Genomic DNA, 13,452 nt, shown 5'->3' on the forward strand with positions numbered 1-13,452 from the left:
TGATGATGTATGTATATACACATATATATAATAGCTTGAAATCATGATGATGATGATGTATGTATATACACATATATATAATAGCTTGAAATCATGATGATGATGATGTATGTATATACACATATATATAATAGCTTGAAATCATGATGATGATGATTTATGTATATACACATATATATATAATAGCTTGAAATCATGATGATGATGATTTATGTATATACACATATATATAATAGCTTGAAATCATGATGATGATGATGTATGTATATACTCATACATATATAATAGCTTGAAATCATGATGATGATGATGTATGTATATACACATATATATATAATAGCTTGAAATCATGATGATGATGATGTATGTATATACACATATATATAATAGCTTGAAATCATGATGATGATGATGTATGTATATACACATATATATATAATAGCTTGAAATCATGATGATGATGATTTATGTATATACACATATATATAATAGCTTGAAATCATGATGATGATGATGTATGTATATACACATATATATATATAATAGCTTGAAATCATGATGATGATGATGTATGTATATACACATATATATAATAGCTTGAAATCATGATGATGATGATGTATTTATATACACATATATATATAATAGCTTGAAATCATGATGATGATGATTTATGTATATACACATATATATAATAGCTTGAAATCATGATGATGATGATTTATGTATATACACATATATATAATAGCTTGAAATCATGATGATGATGATGTATGTATATACACATATATATAATAGCTTGAAATCATGATGATGATGATGTATGTATATACACATATATATATAATAGCTTGAAATCATGATGATGATGATGTATGTATATACACATATATATAATAGCTTGAAATCATGATGATGATGATTTATGTATATACACATATATATATAATAGCTTGAAATCATGATGATGATGATTTATGTATATACACATATATATAATAGCTTGAAATCATGATGATGATGATGTATGTATATACACATATATATATAATAGCTTGAAATCATGATGATGATGATGTATGTATATACACATATATATAATAGCTTGAAATCATGATGATGATGATGTATGTATATACACATATATATAATAGCTTGAAATCATGATGATGATGATTTATGTATATACACATATATATAATAGCTTGAAATCATGATGATGATGATGTATGTATATACACATATATATATAATAGCTTGAAATCATGATGATGATGATTTATGTATATACACATATATATAATAGCTTGAAATCATGATGATGATGATGTATGTATATACACATATATATAATAGCTTGAAATCATGATGATGATGATGTATGTATATACACATATATATAATAGCTTGAAATCATGATGATGATGATGTATGTATATACACATATATATAATAGCTTGAAAATGATAATGATTAATTTTAATCTTACCGTTATTTTTGTCAATTTGCTAATCAATGTTGCGTATCTGCATTCAGAATATTTTGAATTTTTAGACTGAGATGTATGTTTCGTTATACTTGTCACCGCCGTGATTTGCTCTGATTGTAATTCCGATGTACTGATAAACCCAGACTTCATAATTGCTTCAACTTCAATGTCGTATTTTTTAAATATTTATTGTTGACAGTTAACTAAATTTATTTTTAGGTAAAAAAAAAAGGACAGAAATAAAATAATATATTATACACTGACCTTAATAAAACATTGGTAAAAACTTGTCCTAATAAACTATAATACTCTTAGGGAAGTTTAATTACCAATACTTACCCCATGTTTTTTCAGCTTTCAACCTAACATGGGTTGGAGAAAGTCATGTCAACGTATTATTCCGCGAATCCGGCTCTAATTTGGCAAACTAAATAAAATATGTTATTCTATATTATAAAATTATAATATATGTACATATATATTATCCAAGTCTTTTAAATATTATAACAGGTACCATAATAGATAGTTATAAATAAATAGGTCATGGCGGTAACTAACACAGGTAAACAGTAAAGCGTAAAGACACAAAGGATGTCCTATATTAAAACAAGCGCAAATCTATTAAATATCTCTATCAGGTAAAACGATAAAAATAATAGCGACCGTACGCAGGTAAAGACGAAACGAATGACTCATACGTACTATGTCAAATCAGCTGAAGTAAACTAGGAAAGAATTTATATAACAAAATAGGTACGAGTGAGAGAATTATATTCAAGACATTTAAGACATACATACCTACTTTTTTTTTAATAAGTACCGTTCAAGAACATGCTTCATTAGGGCTATTATTGTTTATTACAGTAATATATATTTCGTACTACAGTCCTTATAGTTGTTTTATGTTTAGATTTAATAAAACGGACAAAAATAATATCATAATCTTACTATTTATCACTTATTACATAACATAACGTGAATAAAGCAAAGTAAAATAAAAATATCATTACACAATATCTGATTTATCGCTGAATTGTTATCGTATAAGTACACTAGCTTCAAGTGATTCTTTCAAAGATCATTTACTGATATAGAGGTCTTTATACATAACCTTAATACGATAATTACACGATATAACGTATCTTTCATAAATTAAATTCAAAAATTAAAGCCATGTATATAACAACAGTTTATCGCAATTAAATATTTTGAAACGGTATTATTATATATTCAATATAAATATTCATAATTATTTAAAATTTTAATTAAGACAAGAGTAGATATAATATTTATTACTGAGATAGTTCGTTCACCACCTTACAGCATTATTTCCATCCAGCATTAAATGGAATATCTGGTATTACACAATCGATTTAAAAAAAGAGGTTTTCATTGTAAAGAAATGCTATTTTTGTGTATATAAAATGTTTTTTTTTTGTTACATTTATATTTCTTTATTTTACAAGCTATGGCTTCATTCGCATTAGAATCGTGGAATATTTGCCAATGTCAACGTTTTTATTTGTTGAACGAACTATAATCTTGAGTACCGAGCGGTTAAAACACGAAAGAGTTTGTCGAATGGAATAAAAGCGTTTATTTATTTATTTATTTTTCTTTCAAAGTGACTCTATATTTATATAACTGTTTAAAAAACAAAGGTTTCCTTGTTTATTTACTTCCAACGAAGTGTCTTGACTATTAGACTTTTCATTTTGTTATAATAATAGTAAAATCTTATTTCTCAACACCAAATTCATCCGGAGAGCTTCAATAGGAGCGAGGTGCCAAAAATCATCAGCTTAATTATAATTTCAAAGCCAACATCACTCTTAAATTCGCTCTTAAATTAAATTCAAAATCCCATCCAAATGGGATACCAAGTTATTTAGAGAATCTTAGGTGTACATCTTAATATTTGAAAAATTAAATTAAATCCATTTTAGTGTTATTTTAGTATATATCGCTGAAACGACATAAATCTTTATTTATTAAAGAAATTTAAAACATAATAATAAAACACTGAAAATATCAATAACACTAAGTTTTTTCGGAACCGTATTTATGCAAAAAAAATAATAAGATGATGTGTATAAATGCTAAATAATATATATATATGTATATATATACAAGGTTAACTATTAAGTTTTCCATAGCTAAAATAAATTTGAGTGATATATTTTACTGTTTCTAATTAACTATAAAGTTGCATTTCGATCTATTGGAATAAATAATTTTTGCCGTAGTTTTCTTCTATACTATATTACTATAGTATAGTATAACTCGACTAACCTTCATTATAAACCTAAGATAAGCAAGCATTGACTGTGATTTATTAGCAATAAATATAATTTACATATATATGATAATAAATTTATGTGATTCTAGATCTAATGGCGGCGTATTTTAAGATTTATAATTTAATTTAATGCGTATTAATCGTGAACAGCCATTGTATAAGATTTTTTATGGTATGTAAACGTAGGAACTGAAAAGCAAACCGTTCAACTAACTTTTAATTGTATCCTTTGTAATAATGAGTTTAAGTCATCCAACTTAACTGTATCTTCTACGTTTTATACCAATTAATCTCTTAAAGCCACATGGGATACAAACAAAACGATTGGTGTGAAATTTTAAAAACAAACTTGTACTAAGCAACTGTGACATGTAACTGTTTTTTGCTTAACAAAAGTTTGCATAGTCATACCACATACGAAGCTATTCTCGTTTCTCATTCAATAACAAATATGAAGGGTATGTGCGAAACTGAAAACGCTTCGTATGTATTGTGACGATGGAAACTTGTGGTAAACACTGGTTTCGACCCCAGCGACTAGGGAACGATAACGAAAAGTTACATACTTTAAAATGGTAGTAAACATTTCTGGTTATTACAAGTTACATTATGAGTGCTTTTGATTCATATGATTAATCTTTGTATATATAAATAAATATATTATATAATAATGGAAATGTATAATATATATGATTCTTGTTAATTAAAACGATTGTAAGTAATAATAAAAAAACATTTTTACTCATTACAAATCTAACGACCGACACCGCGACATTTACACGTTCTGATTACAAGTGGACTGTTGTTGAAGCAATATCAACATTGAGATCAATGCAGCGTGAATTATTTTCGCTTGTTTATTGGCTCAACAGGCTTTCTTAGTAATTTTTATTGACACTCCAAACGAAAGTAAATGTAGTGCGGCCGTAACAACTACAATACTATAATAAACAACTGTATCGAAATACAAACTCGTGTTCTTAATAGTAACATGTGTAAATAATTAAATATTTACAATACATTATTACTCGGGTGTGGTCAACCTGGCGTAAATCCAAGAAGGTACTGAAACAATTGGAACTTCCTAATTGAATCAATTTTATTAGTCATCGAAACATTGTTAGCCAGCCAGCGGTAAGTGTTGCTATCGTGGTCGAAATGTTACCAACCTCTTTTGAATTATGCTTTTTATAGTTATTTTTTTTTAATACTCAAGTTTGACCTAAATAATAGAAAATTGTGTTTAGTAGCAAAACTCTACACGTCGAATAGATTATTATGATTTTAAGGCGATTGACGTTTATATGTCAAATACGTTCACGTAATACTTACAGATAATATATATCTGCCATATGCATTATAAAAAATAGATAGCATAAAACATGTTAAAGTCATTGATATCAGTCGAATATCCTGCTAATATTATAAATGTAAAATTTTACGAATATATATAGATATGTGTGTTGTTGTTTAAGTTTAAATATACTGTAAATATACTGAAGGAATTCGAATGTAACTTTCAAATATTGTAGCGTAGACTTTTAATAATAATGTGTAAGCTTTAATTTGTCTATTCATCCCTATATTGTATGAAGTCATGTGACAGACGATAGATGTCGCTGATGATTATTTTTATATCTATAATATTATATATAGTCCGGCCGCTCAGAGTTGCATTTCTGACACCAATAAATTCGACTCGACTTGTTATAACCAATAAATAACATTAATATTATTCATTGCATTTATTATGCACTTTCATTCAATTCAATATATTTTTTCCGACACGATTGAAAAAAAAATATAATTACATTAAAATTGCAAAAATATTCGATAACAACTTCATCGTTATATTGTTACATCACTACAAAAACAAACATTTGACATAACCTTCAAAAAGCGCCATTTAAAAGGGGTTTGACTTTTAAAAAACATTTCTTGTTATTTTTGTCAACTAAATAATTGATAACAATTTGAACTTTTAATTAATAATTTTATAACAAGTTGGTAAAATTATTAAGTAATTAATATCCCTAGTTAATAAAGTAAATAAATATGTTTGCAATTTTGCCGTGACTTGTAACCCAGTTTATAGTTAGATACTGTAGGAAACGCAAACTCTGAGCGGCCAGATTTTAAGTGCACGTAATTCATTTCTCTTTTAACACAACACCAAACTATGATTTTTTTACTTTATAATAATAACATTATATAACGAAACTATAAAGAGAGAAAAGTATAAAAATTAAAGTACTTTTAAAGTGTACACATTTATTTACGACTTAATTAAGAAAATAGATAAGCATAAATAAGGCTTGAAATATCACAATTTAAAAAATATTTTTAAGTGAAAGTAAATTCAGGAAACAGACGAAGTTATTAATTTATACAAGTAATCTCTCTCAAACTAACACTTAACTTGCGAAATTTGTTAGTCTATCCAATAATTTCTTAGGTATCATTATAATTTTATTATATTTAGGTATTTTTTATTATTTTATTATTCCTATGAAGCTTTTTTATCGATTTATAGTTTGAGCGTTTTTTTAAGAACTTAAATCTATGTTTTTAAAGCAATGTTATATAAATTTTGAAATACTCAATAGAAAATAAAAAAATTGAAGGCCTTTATTCCGATAAGTGTGTCGTAAGTAACAAATTAGTAAGTACGTGCGTAACATCCAACCCATTTCTCCATTACCATTAATATGAGTACTTATCGCTCACCAAAACACTGAGAGCATAAACGTTTTTCATCAATATATTACCGCGTATTTGTATAGCAAGCGATATTATTTTTTTTCCTGCCAAAATCGCTAAAGATGTTTACTCATACCAAGAGACCGTATAATCCTGTTACGGTACTCAGTACATAAAATTTAACTACAATTAAATCTAATTAAGGGAATGAGTGCATTCATAGAAAAATTAGTTACAAAACACTAAGTACCTAAATATCATTGAAGCGAACACCAACGTGATATAGTACATTTGTACTAAATAACAGATATATATTGTTTATATCAACAGAACATCAAGCATATCAATGTAAGGGAAGTGAAAGTATTTATATTAGCTCATCAATAACGGATAGAAGGCTGATCAGATTTAGATAACGTTCTGTCAATATAGATAGAATATCTGAATTGATTCATTATGTCCTCCTATCACTAAATACAAACACATAATACTTTATTACGTAATAAATTTAAATGAGCATTTGGTTTGAATTGTCTAAGTTCAGTTTACTTGAAAATATTAAAAAATTTATTCAAAGACTAGGAATTCTTTTGCTTCAATTTTAATAGGAAATATTTAAAAGTGTAAGTTCAAAAATCTTAGATAAGATTTTAATTTTACTAGGCCTAAATTAAGAAATATAAAACAAAGAGATTTCAAATTCTTCTGTGTTATTTATATTTTATGTCCCATATGATACGTTTGTATTTTATGGCAGCTTTAACGATATAGTCCTAGCAATAAACCTGTAAATTTAAACCTCATATATAACTTGGCGGACGAAGTTATAAATTCTAATTACAACGACCTCATGTTCATTACTTCAAACAACTTGTGTTGCATGATAAAGCTGAGTTTATATTAAGGTAATTTTTTTAATCTAACTTAGGTATTACGTAATCGAAGTGCTTATTGACAAGAATTTGTTAAGCTATGCTATTTATAATTTGTGTTAACTAGTGTTTATCATTCTACATTCTACAAAATACAACACGGTGTTCGGTTCAGAGTTTGCGACGAACTGTTTGTAACTAAAAACATCCTGTTTAACGTCAACCGAGGCTAACCAACTAAAACAATAGTAGTAATTAGTAGGAGTAGTATTCTATGCACTGTGTTATACTCCCGGTACTCAGTATAAGTTAATTACATCGTGTTTATTTTTGTTTAGTTTTTATTCAAGTGGCTTGAATTAGGGCGAGATGACGTCAGAGCAGGGCTAGTGATAAGGTCAGACGAAAAATACCGTGACCCGACCTTGGTTACACGCTGTGTATATTACATCAAGTTTTCAGATCCTAGCAATCCTTTATCATATCAGTGAACCACTAGAGAAAATAAATATTAAAACGATATATTTATTTGATAAATTTTATAAGATCGCTTGGGTTTTTACTGTTACAATTAACAATCTCTGCTTTTGTTTATTTTTAGCAGAAAGCAGTAAAAATAATATTCCAACATTCGCCTTAATAGAAATTTTCGTCATAATCAACATATTTTTTTATATTTTTCTATTAGTAGGACATCCCTATTATAACAATAGAATTTTTCTAGACTACATCGTGATTAACTAAAAAATAATGTTACAGAATATACCGTAATCTTTCAAACGATATACAAAGATAACAAAAATATAATAGCAATTGCAAAAAATATATATATACTAAAAGTTTACATCAACTAGCCACAAATAATATAATAAATTTTGGTAATATTCTCATTCTTTATAGTCGTTTTGTTTTGTAGGAAGTTTGTTGCATGTTATAATCTTATTAAGTAAATTAAAAAGGCTTACTATCGTAATGGGTGTGTTGTGTTTCGCAAATGTTGGAGAAATATTCATAGATATTATGGGTGAACAATATAATCTGATTATAGCGTTGCTGTGATTACAGTTTAATATTAATTGTTTATCAGTGTATCATCTTTAAAAATTGTGTAAGATATGATATGATATGATCACATGTTACAAGAAAACAGCTTGAATCTGTCATATAATTTTAAGAACAGATAATGTCATTTCAGACTGGCCTCTCACTGATTCGGTATAGTCCTATGAAAATATGTTTTACGTTAGCGATAAACGTTAAAACCAGTAATAAAGGTAATTATTTGTAACGACTCCAAGTAAAGTTTTTCTATTAGCTACCTATCAATATTTTAATGATAGCTTGTTTCGTAAGAATGTAAGATTTTATGAAAAGCAATAAAATAAAGTGATTGTTATTGTGCTCTGTAAAATACATATATTCAATAATTTTAAACATACAATGTATCTTTTGATTCCATTGTTGTTCACAAAAGACAAACAATCGTAAAATATACAATATCGTGAGTACATTAACTTAGGGCGAATTTTTAAAACTTGTTAACAAGCCCGAATTTCATACAAAGTATAATTTTTCTTAGGAAGTCCACACGATTTTTTTTTGTCACAGAAATAATGGATCGTTTTTGTTGATTATCTTTAAGTATAATTAAGATACTTTTTTTGGGAAGTGAAAAGTTTTATACGTATCTCTCCTTTAACAGAAAAAATAGAAAAGGTTATTAGCGATTAGCTGGCCCGATTGGCTGGGGTACTCACAGAAACCAAGCATTGACCTTCATCGTTTTAATAAAAGGCTATGAGATCTTCTTAGCATGAAACCTATGATGATCAAAAATTCTTCTTTGAAAAGAAATATATTACATTGCTAGACTTGGCGGAGGCACTGCCGCGGCCGTGGCCTCAGATATATGATTTATATACATTTTTATTAGAATTCCGGGCGATATAAGGCCAATCGTTGTCTTCGAACTCTCCCATAACAAAATAAGTATAAAAATAAAGGGTTTCCTTGGAAAAATACTGAATATGTTAACCTTTCTTTATAAGACTATTTTATGTAACTTCAAAATGGCGGTCGGCCAAATATATTGCATTAAAACTGTCCCTGCGCTTTTATGATACGCTTATAAAATTAAAGCACTTGCATAAACACTAAAAATATACCAGATAATTTCTAAACGAAAGGTTGCTGAATTATTGTATTAAATATGTTACTAAAAATGGCTTTGATGAATGTTTAGTCAAAAATATATTAAAGTAAGAAATATTTCACATTTTATATACAAGAAAATAAACTGTCCTTTTTTAGATTTTGCATAATCAATTGTTTTATTAATAATATTTCATAATAAAATTACATTCAACAAGCTTTTGTCATATTAAATGTGTTATTAATTATTTTTAAAAGATTCACCTGAAATTATGTATATATATTATAAATCGAGACTAGTTTCCTATTAGTTGATTACTTTTTATATATACATATATACTTGAACAATTTTAATCACACAATGGAATAAATATTTTTGGAAGGACCTTACAATGTAAAAGTTTTTATAGTCTGGTGTTACACTGTCCTGTTATCATCAATAGTTTCATTATGTTGGCTAATGTGGGGACGGAAATATTACATGAGCGGCACCAAAGAGGTGAGAGACGTTGAAGAGGGCTTGATCTAAAGAGAAATGGGGACAGACTAACAACAAACCAACGACCGTATTGACACGTCTACTTATTATGCACATACAATATTCTATGTTAGTTTAGCAAACAAAATACCGTTCACTATAAAAAATTGTTAAGAGTAGTTAATATTATGACTCATACTATATATCATATTATATAAGTAATTTATAATTTTAATTAATAAATATATAAACAATTTTAAAACAGTCTGCAACGCGTTAGAGTAAATTCAATTTGTCTCGTATTAATTAGTAGACGGTCCTTTTTAGACGTTTTTACGACTATGAGCGGGATAACTACAGTTACCGTCGATTTGTTTTTGATCAGAAAGAATTGAAATAGAACTGACGTATAGTTATTTTACTAAAATTAAAGCGAATGTACTCTTGTTTGAGACATCAGAAGTTAATTTAAACGATGGACTAGTGAGTAGTCGAGTACTAACTTAACCTATTGGTATCGAGTCGGTATTGAAGAAAACAAACATGTTTACACCAGTTCTGTATTTAAATAACATAAGACCTATATAACCTGCAATAAGCATTAGGCGTATCAATTTATAGTCTACGCACATGACGTTTGTGTTACTATTAGCATATGTTTTTATAGTTGGCCATAACAATTTTTTCTTTCATTTATTTTTACTAATAGAGAAAAATAAAATGTTTATAGAATTTTTCGTAACTTATTGAAATCGACTTGACTTATTGAAAAACTTGAAGACAAACTTCATGTAAAACAAGTCGTGTTTGACGTCATAATAAATTCGAACGTGTTAAGAAATGTTATTTTATAATTACAGTATAGCTTTAGTTTCACGTAGGTATACAGATAAGGTTAAACAGCGATAGTTATCGTTTTAACGTTCTACTTAACTGTTGTGCTGTCACGGAAATGACATAAAATAAATATGACTTAAGATTCTAGTCTTAACAAGTGATGTGATTTTTTTTTATTACTCATGTCCAACATTCATATTGAAATATTTACATCTGTTACTATGAGATCGTCGCTTGTTTGATTGATTGGAGTAGCCTTGAGTTATGGGTGTTTCAATTGACGGATTAATTGAACACAACTAGAAACAATTCGTCAGTCCGTTTTATATTTTTCTTAATTATAATTGATTGAGACTTCTAACTTTGCGATATTATTTTATAATCCGTGTATTTTCAGTGTCAACATATTACATTATTATAAATTCCTCATTTAAACGATACTATCCAAGTTCTTGAATGTGATTTTAAGAAAGAAAAAGAATACGAATTTACGTTCATTTAATTTCTGTATGAAATCCAATTACGAAGAAGACAATATTAACATGTTAAAATTTTGCAAACACTACACCTACTTTTTATACTAATCGATTTTAAGCTGTATGTTCACTTAAAATACAAAATGACATAAACAAATTATTCGTCACATAGAACAAAGATTTAAAAAATACCAACATTTTATTAAGTTATATAAAAAACGAGCCCAAGGCTACAGAGACAAAGCCAAAGTCAGTAGAGTGTATAATGTGAATATCAACTGAACAGACATTGAAGAGATTGTTTTAATTCAAATTATAATTTACCTATGTAAAAATGTTATAGAACAAGGTCGCATATAAGTAAACACCATGTGATATTATTGCTGTGATTATTTTACAACATGCTGTAGTTTAACGTTGTTTGGCATCAACAAAAATGTAATCAAAGAGCCTATATACCTCATTAGGTTTATGAGGTTCTCCGCCCCAAATATCGCGCCAGTGAATGAAATTATGAAGATGGTTCATATAATTGTGATGGCGATTGTCCCTCTTTTTTCTATAATCGGGTGACGGGGGCGCAGTAAGAGACTGACGCCGTCCACTGCTCGCCGCCACCACGATGGGAGGCTGCTGCAAATGAAGCAGCCTCTCCGTTTCCGGCTCATCAGATGAACAACTGTCCGTGAGCAGTCTAGCCGATCTCGAAACGCCTCTACTGAGGCTGTGCTGTGATTCGTTCTTCTTCATTTCGTTACACTATAAACACTAGTCACCAAGTAATAACAATGCCATATATCCGACACGTCGCTATGATAACATCCCGTAAGTTGATAAGTCGGGCCCCGGAACGAGCGCGGCGTGCGGCGCGGGCGACGCCAGCCACAGACTGCGGCGCGGTGGCCGGTGGCGAGTGCACGTGGGCGACGCGGGGTTCAAAAGCGTCAAAACAATGAACCGCTGCTTACGATGTCGAAAGTTATCGGTTTCATATGTTTCAGTGAATATGCAAAGTTGTAATCTAACCCAATGTTGGCACATGACCATGAATCATGACTAACACTGACTCATTTTCAACACAATATGGATTATACCCAAAATATTTACTCTTAAAAATGTATGAAAATGATGTAAAGGTAATATAATTAATAACTTTTCCGTAGAAAAAATATACCTCATTAAATAGTATATGCAAACAAAATACATATAACAGAAAATTTTTGCATTTATTGATTTTAGAAATAAAGAATTTGAATTTTAATGTGTTTAATAATGTACTTTTTTATTATTGAATATAGTGCTTAAAGCTATTTAAAAAATATAAAAGCCTAAACCAGAATATTTTAGCTACTTCATAATTTTATGTTTATTTTTGTGACCATAATATAGAAATAATAAAGAACATGATCTTCATAACCTTTTGCATGTTAAAAAATATATGTTTTAAACTGCATATAGCAAATCTCAGTTTCATCAATATGTATTTTAGCATTCAAAACTATTTTATGTTTATATCATAAATATAGACTATAAAAAATTATTATTATTTAGAAATACAATCATATAGTTGAATATTACAAGTAGATACAACAAAGAGCATTTCCAACATTACAAACATAAAATACTAAACAGACAGTTGTTTAGCATATAATTCATAAAATTTGTTATCCCTAGTAAGTTATGAGAAGCAATACCATAAATAATGAGGTAATATAACTAAGATTGCGTACACAAAGATAACAATAGAAGTAAATATATTTAAAGACGCGAATTATCTACAGAATTTCTAGTTTGCTTACTTACTTGGACTTTAAACGCTTATTGTACGTTAGCAGCATGAGATTTTACATTACACACAATGTAAGACTTATTGACACTTCACTGGCTTACGTAAACACTGTTATTCAATTAATGATTAATATATAAACCACATGATTTACTTTATTTTCTGAAAGGAAAACCTTAGAAAAAATTCAAATATAACATTGCTTATATGACAGTTGACATAACTGACGTTTTATTTCATTGACATTATGTACCTAAAATTGATTTGACAGTTTTTGTTTAGAAATAAAATATGAAAGTACTCATGGGACTAAAAATGTTTTCTTATGTTCGTAAACGAATGGTAAATTGCAACTCAAACATAT

At 28.1% G+C, this 13,452-nt stretch overlaps 1 protein-coding gene across 5 annotated transcripts in view; it reads right to left on the reverse strand.

Annotated features, from left to right (window-relative positions):
- Positions 1-13,275, reverse strand: part of LOC116767524 (kinase D-interacting substrate of 220 kDa B) — a 39,374-nt gene extending 26,099 nt beyond the window's left edge. For 2 of the 5 annotated variants that reach the window (XM_032657887.2, XM_032657882.2), the window contains exon 1: positions 11,762-12,199. In XM_032657887.2, coding sequence (XP_032513778.2) covers positions 11,762-12,052 — 291 coding nt within the window. In that variant the 5' untranslated portion in view covers positions 12,053-12,199. Of the gene's footprint in view, positions 1-11,761; positions 12,200-13,105 lie in introns of those variants that run through there. The other 3 variants (XM_061527319.1, XM_061527326.1, XM_061527320.1) reach the window with 3 other exon arrangements.
- Positions 13,276-13,452: the final 177 nt, after the last annotated feature.

This window comes from Danaus plexippus (assembly GCF_018135715.1).
Source record: "Danaus plexippus chromosome 9 unlocalized genomic scaffold, MEX_DaPlex mxdp_24, whole genome shotgun sequence".
NCBI lineage: Eukaryota > Metazoa > Arthropoda > Insecta > Lepidoptera > Nymphalidae > Danaus > Danaus plexippus.